Consider the following 12,465-nt stretch of genomic DNA (forward strand, 5'->3'; position numbering starts at 1 on the left):
CTTAAGAAAAGGGAGATCTACCACCTCTTACAGAGAATAACAACCTAAAACTTAGATTTAAGGTCTAACATAGATGTTAGAGAAGTTTTACAAAGTGGATTTTATTTTTTATTGCCATAGTTATTTAGCTAGAAAAAAGGTGAAACTTGTGGTGATTGAATTTACTAATTCCATGATTATTCAGTGGATCAGATTGGGACTTCTAGGAGGAGGAATAAGGAGAGACCTATTGATACATGGGATGATATGAAGGCTTCGATAAGAATGCAATTTGTTTCTAATATTTATTGCATGGAGCTTTATCAAAAACTATAGTGTTTGAGTCAGGGTTTTAAGTTTATGGACGATTACTATAAAGAGATGGAGATAGGGATAATTCATGCTAATGTAGTAGAGGATAGAGAGACCATCGTGGCTAGGTTTCTTAACTGGCTGAATAGAGATATTGCTAACGTAATAAAGTTACAATATTATATGGAGTTGAAGGATATAGTTCATATAGTAATGAATATAAAAAGATATATTAAAAGAAGGGGTAGCTCACGACCACAGTTCAATTCAACTTCATCTTTCTTTGTTTGAAGGCTGAATATGAAGAGAGAGAGGGAGGGGGTTGCCTAATCTAAGCCATTTATGCATTCTAAGGTTGAACAACTTAAAGCAAAAAAGGGGACTCCTAAAGATGCTAAAGGTAAACCTGAAACTTAGCTTACTCCAAACTCAGCCTACTTGTAACCTAAAATTTTTTAGGTGCTTAGAGGTTGGACATATTGCTTCTTAGTATCCAAATAAGAGAGTTATGATTTTAAAATACCATAAATAGATATACTCTGAAAATGATAGATTTGATAATGATGAGCCACCTTTGAAGGATTGTAGTGATGTTGAGATTGCATGCCTGATTGAGGAGGAGACCTTAATTCTACAGTGAATGCTTAATGTGGAAGTTAAATAAAATGATGTTTATTAGTAAAGGGAGAATATCTTCCATACATGGTGTTACATCTGAAATAAGGTATATAATATGATAATTGATGGAGGCATTTGTATCAATGTAGTTAGCAGTATGACTCTTGTTAAGAAGTTAAATTTGAGTATTGTAAAACATCATAAACCTTATAAATTGTAATGGCTAAATGAATGCAGTGAAGTGAAAGTAACTAAGCAGATATTGATTTCCTTTTCTATTGGGATATATACTAATGAGGTGTTATGTGATGTTTGGTTCTTATGTATGCTAGACATCTAATTTTATGGCATCTTCCCATACTTCAAGTTCTTGTTTCGAGTCAGTTTTCTTTTCTTTTCTTTTCTTTTGTTATTATTTAGTTTTGCATTAATGTTCATTTGATAAAAAAAAAGTGTTCAACGTTTAATTCTATCTAGAATATATATTTGGAGTAAAAAAGAGAGAAAGAAATCAAGGCTGATTCATTCAGTTGATATCAGAGCCAGACTTCAAAAATTGGGTTATATCCTCTTTGTTTTTGTTGTTTGATGTTTTTTTCCACGTATATCTTCTTTGTATTTTTCTTTGTGTCTTGTTTCTCATCATATCTAAAATAATTTTCTAGAGCCATTGAAGAGAATTAGATGGTCAAAACCTAATTAGCTGCCGCAAATCTTCATAAGTCCTTTGCAAGCAATATGATTGTATCATTCATTGCCATTGTTTCTTCATTTCAGATTAAAAACTAATTTTTCTATCTAAATTCTTACACTTCTAAATTACATAACATTTACATAATTAAGTAAGAAACCTCGAGTTACACTCGGGGAGAATTGAATGTGAAAATGAATTTTACAACCCCAAAGAAAAAAAATAGAAAAAAGACAAGATACACATGCCTTATTTAATATTGTAATCATTCAACCATAAACACAATCAAATTGATCTTTAATGTTTATAACCATCCATCATGCATAATAACATATTAATATGCATAAATAAATATATTGCATTCTTTAATTCTAATTATTAGCTTTATATGCAATTTAAAATAATAACACTTAGAAATATTAAAAATTCAAATCCAAATTTATAATTTTCTAAACTTAATAAATTTTATTTAATAAAAATTTTGTATTGAAAAACAACTTTCCAATATTTAATAAGAAAGTTGATCATATTAGAATTATTAATAATATATTAAATTATTTTAGGATCAATTAAAAAAACTTTCAGCTTAAAAACTCTCTTTATTTTAGAAAAAACTATTTTTCTAAATATTATTTAATTAAACATTTTAATTCAATCCTAATCCTATTGGTATATTAAAAAACTAAAAAAAAAAATGAATTGCACATTTTAATTCAACCCTAATCCTATTAGAAAAATTATTATATAATTAATTTAATTTAGGATTTTAATTTTAATATAAAGTCAATATTTTATAAATGGAGGGGTAGAATCATAATTTTATCAAAAATACCCTAGATGTAATTAAGCATAAGTTCCAAAGGTAGAATCATAATTCTACCTCTAAAAAAATCCTAAACAAAGCTTAGGGACATAATTGTAATTCTTCTCCTTTCTTATTCTCCTTACAGCTACTGGCATGTGCACATTGCCGACCGCCGCCAACAACAATGACCTAGCCTGATGCTTTAGTCATTGGTGGCACACATCCAGGCTCGCTAGCCACCATTGGTGGCGCACAACCACCCAAGACCTTTTTTTTATTTCCTTAAGAATTTGAGCCAAATTTCGAAAATCTAGCCAAATCTAACTGGAAATAGTAATGGATATATTTAAAAAATATAGTCATGAGAGAAAACATTACTTTTGAGAAAAATAATTTTTGCACATAAAATTAATTCAAAATTAATACCGATAACAATTAAAATATGCAATCAACAACCTTAATTGTCTAATAAAGGCTACGTTACCACTGTTGGGCTTCTTAAAACGTATTCATGCAGTGAAAATATAAATTTAAAATTTTTTAGGAGTCCTAAAAATCTTGTTAGATACATATAGAGTTGTTTAAGGTTTATACAAGGATTATTTAAAGATCAGATGTTCTTTTTGGCTTTGAATAATTATTTCAAGGCTGGGTTATCGCAAATCATAAATCGTCCAAGTGTTTGACATCTAACGGTAATCCACACGAACCACCAGTGAGAAATTTCCTAAACCCTTATAAGATAGAGGGATTGTTATTCCTTTGAATACTAACTCTTTTCTTTTGTGTTTAGGTGTTTCTATATTATACTGTCTTGTATAGAAAATAAAAGACATAATATTCTATTTATAGAAAAACCTGAAAACCCTGTACATAATAAAATATCAATTTGCCTCTTAAATAATATCACACATAATATTTTAGGATAATTTTAGAAATTTATTCAATCAAGTCCCTACTTGATTTTTTTAGGTCTAAAATTATAACCCCTTATATTAATTACATTCTAATCATTAATTTCTAAAACTTATTTATAATTAAGTCACAATTGATTAATCATCTCATTTTAATTTATGATCAATGGTTTTTATCTGTGTAACCCATTAAGTTTCTTAATAAGTTGACTCAAATATAAATTACAATCCTAAATAAAATAGGATTAAATAAATTAAATAATTTAATCTATTATCAATTTAATAATTGATTGATTTGTATTTAAAGATCAAGTAAAATATCTAGCAACCTATCATGGTCCCCCAATTATTAGGAAAGTCATAAGTGGTTTGAGTTAACCTTTCAATGACAAGTTTCTTAGTGTGATTATTATCTATTCATCATGAATGTTTTGATTTATACATTATAGCATGTGTAAGATCACTTTGTTTTACATAAAAATTAAGGTGTTTCCCCACTTTTCTTACATACGGCCTTTCCCTTATTTTTTTTTATTTTGGCCGAAGCCTTTAAATTTGTCTTTAATGGCATGATTCAAGAAATCAAGATTCAACTTCAAGACAATAAGAAAAATAAACCAAGAAAGATCTATAATACCCAAATTTAAATGAAACAAGACAATATAATCCAAGAAAAACAGGGATTCATTTTAGCAATAACAAGATTTAGTACGTACCTATTCAACAAAATCAAGAAAATACTCAAGAAACATTCGACCAGCCCTAAAATTCAAGAGCTTGTATTCAATTATGCTCTAACTTGTCAATTCAAATCAATTCATGCATTTTTTTCCTTTTTTTTTATCCACACAATTCAGCATGATCAAAATTTCTTTTTTTTTTTTTTTACTCTAAGTTGAAATCAAGAAAGATAGAAGATGAAGATGACAAACACAATTTTTCTTTGATGTGTTCGGTAAAAATCAAGAAACTAAGCAAGGTGATTTTTTTATATAGGGTTTGACGCAAACTTTGAAATAATAAGAGAAGAATAAACATTTTTTTTTAAAAAAAAAACAAGACCCTAGCTGAAACTAGGAAGAAAGAAAATCTAGAAACAACACAAACTAAATATTAAAGGGATGTAATATGATAATAGCATGAGCTCTAATGCGGACACCTCTTATGATACACTAAAATCAGATTTAAATGGTTTGCAACGCCCAATAAGAACCTACCTTGAAGAACCAAAGTTATAATTAATGATCACCCCACCTTATGCCTATAAAGAGACATGAACGAGTAGTATAAAATCATAATGAAGTTGATCAATCCTTCAAAGAGTTTGTGAGTTTAATAAAAAAAAACTTAGTATTGGAATCACTCAACCAAACAAAAGATAGTAGGAATGTTGATTTCTTTATTAAAATAGTCTCTCCTCAAAAAGTCTTTGCAAAAAAGTATTTATATTAGAAAGAATCTCAAGTCTAATAAGATATCCCTAATGGATATGGATAACCTAATAAATAATATTAATCCAATAAACTCAAATTTAAATAAAAGGCCTAATATCTTTAAAAGGTCTAATAATAACTAAAAGATAAATAAAACAATATCCTAACTAATTTAAATAAGTCTAAAGTCATTTTCGTAATCAATTGGTAGAATTGAAGTCCAACTTCAAATGTATGTTTCTTTCTCTCTCTCATCTTAATGAATTAGAAGACATTCTATATATCACTAGAAAGATATGGATTTTTACTTTTTAATTCAATGAAAATCGCATTAAAATTCCTTCTATAGATCCAGTTATGACCAAAATAGTATTAAAATGTAAAAACTGACAGATTTGAATGTTCTTATTCCAATCTTTTTGTAATGTCTGCATGCCTACCAACAAGCTCTTTTTTAACACAAATTAAATTAATCAAGGCTTGTTTTTTATTATTTAATATATTCTTGAAGTCCATCTTGTCTCATATGTCTTGTCACTGGACAAATTAGAACATCTAACAAATCTCTTGGTGTTGCTTGGATCACATCACTAATTCCTAATTAACCTGACATTGAAGATGAGATTGAAAAAAAATTCATCTAAAGAAAAGATAAAAAGAACCTATGTTAATCAGCCTAACCCGTGACCCGGGTCATGAGACCGTGATAACCCTATAGAAAGAAAATAAAATAAAAAATAAAGCTCAATTCTCAATCAACCAAATATTGAAGGATTAAATTGAATAAAATAAAATAAAAAATAGACAAAATGAGCCGAATCAACCCGAGTTAACCTGTCAAACCTGAGTCAGGAAACCGAGATAACTCCATAAAAATCAAATCAAATAAATTTATAAAAGTCTAATTTTCAATCAACCCAATATTGAAGGATGAAAGTAAAAAAAAAATATTCAATTAACAAATGACAAAAAACATGATTCAACCTAGCTAACCTGCAAAACTCGCAACCCAGGTTATGGGACCATGATAATCCCATTAAAAGAAAATAAAAAAATAATTATAAAATCTAATTCTCAATCAACCCGATGTTGGAGAATGGAGTTGAGGAAAAATAAATTAAACAAATGACCCGAGTCAACACGGCTAACCTGCAAAATTGCGACTCGGGTCATGAGACCGAGTAACTCCATAAAAAAAAAAATCAAAACACCTAAAAAATTTTAGAGGATGAAATTGAAAAAAAAACACTAAATTTGAAATTTAAAAAAAAACTAAAAAGTTTTAGGGACAAAAGTGAAAAAGGCCTTGGCACAGTGAAATACCAAAACCTTTTAAGATATGTTAATCAATATAAATCATACAACTAGATAAATAAATACAAAATAAAATAAAATAAATTATACAAACTTCTAGTCCACCCATGCATTTTCCCTTTCATGAGAGAGAGATGCCGCTATGCCGCTAGAGGGACAATTGCTTGATAACCATTTGGAGCTTTAGTGCTTGCAACCCTTGACTTCTGATTATCTTGTCCGCCAAACTACTTTGCAACCCATCCATTACCAAGGTTTTCTGAAGGCCAAATAATTGTCTGTTTTATTTTGAGTTAGAAAAAACAAACCCACTAATCTTTCTTCTTTTTTATTGCCTGTTTTCTGCTTCTATGTTCACTTGCAGTCATCTCCTAGCATGAACAGCTATCAAAATGATTTTCTCAGGATAAGCAGAGCAGCTGACCTCTTTACCTCAAGAACACGGTATCTCTAGTGTGATTCAACAGTCCTTTTCCAGTTTTTGAATGAGGAAGGTCTCGATGCACTAGTCAATTTCTAGTCAGATTTTACATAGCAGCAAGGCAGCCTAAACTTATAATGAACTGTTCGTAGTTGGAGTTTCAATTATCTGTTAAATGGCAGGTTTCATTATGATATAAATCCATTTTATTTTGTATTTCAAAAATAACTTTTCTTATGTTTTTAATTATTTTGATATACTGATAAATTTTAAAAATAATAAAAATATTATTAACTTTATAATTGTCTCAGGTTTCATTGGAGATGTTTAGAACCGTCAAGCAAGCCAATACCCTTTTGGGCCAATTTGCGACTTAGCTAATTACTGTCCGGAAAAAGCAATAACCTCTTACAATTCGTCGCCTCCTAGCCAAACTATGTATTTGACGACTCCCCGAGCAATTTCCTCAACACTAGGCATTTCTTCCAGCAAGAACAACGCAGCCAGTATCATATTACGCTAGGCATGATCCAATAACAAAAAATACAGTCACATTCATTGAAACAGGAAACCCTCGTTTATTTTTTCTGACAAGATTATGAAATCAAACAATCTAAGGAATATTTTTATTACTTCTATCAATCACACCGACCTGCAACCAACAACCCTTACAAGTGCAGTTCAAAATAGATATATCCTTGTGGAACTGTTGAAGACTGGGTGGCAATGGACAGTTTTCCTGTATTTGTTACTCAGGTGGAAGCTCTATGTATACGAGACTCTCCTCTCCCGGTCAAGTTGTAGATAGGAACGAGTTGAGAATAAACCTGCAAAGCCCCTCGACAAGCATCCTTCAACTGCACATGGAGATTTCATGGACCCCAGCGAATTATTCTGCTTAGTGATATCCATGCCGTCACTGGCTGAATTACCAGGTGGATTATCCTCCCAGTTCAATGGTCTGTAATCAATCAGCCTACTTCTCTTTGAATTCAATATAAAATTTGGACTGACAGAATCAAGGAAGACAGCATTTGAGGACGCCATTTCCTCCATTTGAAAGCTAGACAACTTCCTCTTCAAACCAGGAGTATCTTTCAATCCTGCAACAAAAAAACAAGTATTCAGGAAGCAGCTTACAGGTAACATAAAAGTGAAAACAAAAAGGCATGGTACAAAATGGAACTGAAAGGGAACTTTCAAGCAATTACCAGGAAGAGGGTCTTCGAATGTGCATGATTGAGACTCTGAATCACCACAATTACAGAAAAAGTTTGGCTCCCTGTTTGACCCCAATACCCTGCAAGAAATATTGTAAATGCATGTGAGTTCATAGTTAGTGACAAAGGAGGGAAAGTTGGAACAGCAGTCTCAACATCAAAATTCACTTATCTTTGCTACTCGTGCTAGAATGAGTACTAAACTACCTAATATCATTCTTTCAAAAACCCATAAATTTATATCCACATGCAGGACTCTAGAAGCGTGTGGAAACTATTGATGAGTAGTTTCTAAAGTCTTACTTGAGGAAATAAACAATCAAGTCACTAAACAGTATTTGGTTCAAATTATTTAGTCTTGAATCTGTAAGTTACATTTCGATGGTAACATCTTTAAGCAAAAAAAAAAAAAAAATTCTATAGAGGTTCATAGAATCTAGAAAAAGATGAAGAGAGAAACTGAGAACATTTTATCACCATTGTTACCAAATATATTTTAAACAAGTTATGGAGTTGATGTAAGTTTTCATTATTTTGACTCCACTACTTTCCCACTGTGACTCAAAGTCATGTTATGTTAAACAGATTCTAAATCTTTACTAAAAGTCAAATTATAGCAGGTACAAACTATAAAGAATTTGTTCAGTTGAATTTCAAATTTAAAGCATATATGTTTCATGGGCAGAGCAGGGAATTCAAATATCCAGACACGAACCACTATCCAAGTTTTTAAAGATGAAATTTCAGAAATGATATACAAACAATAATAACTTTTAAGTTTCCAAGTTAGAAGGCTGTTGGGTAATCAGCACTTCGACCAAATTTAAAATATTATCATGGTTATACAGTTAGTCCCGGGATCTCTTTCTCTGTCTTTCATCCCCCAGAACAGAGCAAGTCATGGCCCTGTTCTTTCTAATTCAAAAAAGAAGAAAAATAGCTGTCTATCCTTTAAATAAAAGGAAAACTCGCTTTTGCATGCGAGTTACTATGAATTTCAAATGTTGTCTTCTTCTTTATGTCACTCTTAGCAATAAATATTGAACTCTGTGCCTTCAAGCATTTCAACTGCTTGAAATCTATACTATAGGTGTAGTTGTGAAGAAGAAATGAAGTTTAAAGGGGGTGGTCACCATGCCCCATCTTGATTTCTACCCATTCGGTGACTTTGGCAGTAGCCCTCACTGAACCGACTTGAATCTGAACTATGATAAGAGTCTGACCGAAATCGGATTTTCTTTGCGTGCCATATCTATTGTAGGCATATGGGGAAAAGGAAAAAAGGAAAAAGAAAGTGATTGGTAGACAACAGATTAGTTTTTCTAGTAAAACAAATGTTCTAACTAGGCTAACATCCAATACATCAAGGAATATCTTTAAAATTTAGTGAAACATGGTTGAGGATATAGATATCAAACCTGTACATGTGCTCAACAAAGTCATCTATTAGGACAGGCCAAGCACCTGCAAATAAGAAGCATACAAGTAAGCATTGCTCTGTTACAAACAAAGATAAAACAGAACCAAGTCATGCATGCTCCTGTAAAGCAAACACACAGAATCAACAAAGAGAAAGAAAAACAAAAGAAAGCCTAAGACCTTATTTTCTATAGCCTTATTGCTTTCTTATTTTCCAGAAATTCCTCACTTATGAAACCTTAGTAGAGATTCCCATACTCATCATACCATGATCCGGTTCAGACACTGTCAGAGAACAACAAAATAGAAAATGGCAAGGCATGCTTAAGGAAGGGAGAATTGAGAGAATCATTTAGTTCCACATGGTTGATAAAAGCAGAAGACTAGCAACACTAGCGAACCAATTTACAAATTACAAACATAGTTTTCTTCCAGTTGATTGAAAATAATTTCCACTATAAACCACAATTATTGATTCAAAACCCCAAAACACGAGCGCAAACAGAGCGGTGCTTAAAAGTGGAAAACTTAGAAAGCAGAAGTGCAGCAAATATAATGAACAAACGTTTTGGAAAAATTGTTCAAAATTGCAGGGAAAGGAGTCCATTCTATCAATACAAAAGCTGACAAAAGAAAGGGCACAGACAAATTGTTGTAGATAAATGATGTCAAACATGTGGCTTTATTGTATAGCTTAAATGTGTGTGACTAAATCATTGAATCCTTTAAGACATTGTACCTTCAGGATCGTACCCTTCAAGATTTTCATGTACGCACCGGCTAAAAGCTAAAACTTGCTGCCAAGTATCCTCAGATATATTGTGTCGTTGATTTTCCTGAAAGCAATCAAAAGATTAGTTGCTTCAAAAGGACTACGAAAAACAGGAGAATGAGACCGCAGATAATATTTATAAGGTATTGGTATGCATTGACCGCTTCTTGTTCAATTGTTCAACTGAGAGACAATATATCCCAATTCATAAACTTATGTATCCACAAATAATGAACAGATACATAAACATTTCATAAAGTACTCTACTCAACTGGAAAATCCTTCCACAGGGTAAAAAGGCAAAAACAAAATGAATCACAAATCACAGCTATCCAGTTAGTTTAGTATCACCCATACCTGAACAAAGTCACACCATTGGTTTAGCAACCGAAACCTCCCAGCTAAAATTAATTTCCATGCTGTAACAGCCTTGTTTACAGCTGCAAGAGAAATTCAGGGAAATATAAAAGAATCCATTAAACCATGCCTAAATATCAAAGACATTAGAAATGATAAAACTTACTGATATTCTTTTGACCATTTTCACGGCACATGAAGAATACAAAATCATAGAAACGAGAAAATTCTGAGAAATCCGCCTACAAAAAGGTAGAGTTATAAACAAGAAACATGATATTAAATATTCGTTTTTTTTTTTTTTTTTGCTGTAAATAAAAACAGATTTAGGAGTGACATTTCGTAATAGAGAACATCAATGAGGAAATCAAAATAAATGTCTCCAGTTCAAGAGCTTAATAAATGAAACTCACCATAAGTTCTAGCTTTGACATGAGCTTGAGAAGTTCATCAAAAATTGAAGTTCTGTCAAAGGAAATGCCATATATCTTTTCAGGAAATAAAAAAAATAAAACAAAAGGAAAGTTCATATCTAGCTAAACAAAAACTCCACATAACCACATAGCAAATGACACTCAACTGGAAGAGTTTATATTTATATACACCAGGTATGCTTTTAGAGCATGTTGAATCCTACGAGCATCAAGAAAAGACTCAACCCAGATAAATGGCAAGTTTGTCTTGCAATGTTCAGATTCAACCTATGAGTTAGGTTGTTCACATATTCCCATCATCAGAGGTTAGTTGTATTTGGGTCCAAGACATTTTGAGAAAACTTGCCACTACTTGAGTCCTACTGTACAATTACTAGAACTTATCATACTAATTTTTCCAGATGTGTACGCATCTGGACAGATAAATAACAGCATCCAATAACTAATAAACAAGATAATTAAGTCCTGACGTGATTTGTTTTCAGCAGAAAAATAACATTTCATAACCAAATCTCAATTCCGATGTCACACGCATCTCACCATGAATAGTAAGATAAAAGGATGTTCAAAGTATTTCTTGAATCTTATTATATAAGGCTTATAAACAAGAACAACCATCTCACTTTTAAAGGCTCTTGATTTACATGAAACACAATCTTTTCTTCTCTGTTTTTTTTATTTAAAAAAACTAATACTCACAGAGTAATAATGTTCATCAGAAAAACCCAAATATCCTTAAGCTTTACATTGAGGCCTTACACCAATAATATCCTAAAACTATAATAAAAACCCACAATTTATACATAAAAGTCAGTCCCTAAAACCTCTCAACGAAACCCAGACCCCAAAACCAAGAAACTCAATCAAATCCTACGCAAACATCAAATCGGTTAAAGATCAACAAAAGGGTACTTCCAAACCCAACAAAACAGTAAATTTAACTCAAAAGGATAAGTTTTTTTTTTTACTAACCTTGAATGGAATTTTAAGTCCACAATTTTCGAAAGCTGAGCCAAAGCATCCCTGGAAATTTTACCCTCGTGTTCATCATGTCCATCCGTTTGACATGATTTTAGTGATCTAATGTCATGGTAACGGATGTAAATCTCAAAGATTGAACCCGGTGAGTCCATATCGGTCGGATAACAGGAAGGTAGATGGGGTTTTAAGGGGGGGGGAGAGAGAGAGAGAGAGATGAATGGTGTTTGTTTAGAGCCTAAAAAGGTTAAAACTACAACTTCAAATTGAAGCCATTGATTAGATTGAAAGAGGTGAATGGGGTATTTGTCTCTCTCTCTCTCTCTCTCTCTCTCTCTCTCTCTCTCTGCAGTAGAGATGTTTTACAATTAGAAGCTGCTTTCCTTTTTTCCAAACGGAATGTTACTGTGATAGCGAACCGGATCTACTACTTTAAACCGATGGCCACCGTTTGAGCTGGATTTCCTTTCCTTTTTTTTTTTTTATCAGACTGTTTTGCCGCCAGTCAAATAAATATTTTTTTAATAAAAAATTAAATATAATGATATTTTATTAATGTTTTTTATATAATAAATTTCAATCAAAATTTAAAATTTATACATGCATTAAAAAATTAAATTATAAAACCTCATTTTTAATCGATCAAAACTAACCAGACAAACCTGTGATCAGGATCACAAACTCAATCGGTTCAATAATTCTTTTAAAATTTTTTATTTAAATATATAATAATAAAAAAAATACTTCTAAAATTGAGAACAAATTAAATATCAAGGCGTTTGTTTGAGATCATGATAA

The 12,465-nt window shown here is 31.4% G+C and overlaps 1 protein-coding gene across 1 annotated transcript; it reads right to left on the bottom strand.

The window, feature by feature from the left end:
- Positions 1 to 7,021: 7,021 nt before the first annotated feature.
- LOC7472598 (defective in cullin neddylation protein AAR3) lies at positions 7,022 to 12,060 on the bottom strand. The gene is made up of 8 exons (XM_006384240.3): positions 11,662 to 12,060; positions 10,669 to 10,720; positions 10,422 to 10,497; positions 10,256 to 10,338; positions 9,866 to 9,962; positions 9,126 to 9,171; positions 7,699 to 7,787; positions 7,022 to 7,590 (listed from the first exon to the last, which is right to left on the bottom strand). Exons 1-8 carry the CDS (start codon positions 11,820 to 11,822, stop codon positions 7,253 to 7,255), a joined length of 942 nt encoding a protein of 313 aa, XP_006384302.2. The 5' UTR covers positions 11,823 to 12,060; the 3' UTR covers positions 7,022 to 7,252.
- Positions 12,061 to 12,465: the final 405 nt, after the last annotated feature.

Source organism: Populus trichocarpa, chromosome 4 (assembly GCF_000002775.5).
Source record: "Populus trichocarpa isolate Nisqually-1 chromosome 4, P.trichocarpa_v4.1, whole genome shotgun sequence".
Classification (NCBI taxonomy): domain Eukaryota; kingdom Viridiplantae; phylum Streptophyta; class Magnoliopsida; order Malpighiales; family Salicaceae; genus Populus; species Populus trichocarpa.

Coding starts and splice junctions, on each gene's coding strand:
- LOC7472598 (XM_006384240.3), bottom strand. CDS start 11,822: ATGGACTCACCGGGTTCAATCTTTGAGATTTACATCCGTTACCATGAC. Junction 10,721..11,661: donor GACTTAAAATTCCATTCAAG/GTTAGTAAAAAA, acceptor TTCCTTTGACAG/AACTTCAATTTTTGATGAAC. Junction 7,788..9,125: donor TTTGTTGAGCACATGTACAG/GTTTGATATCTA, acceptor TATTTCTTGCAG/GGTATTGGGGTCAAACAGGG.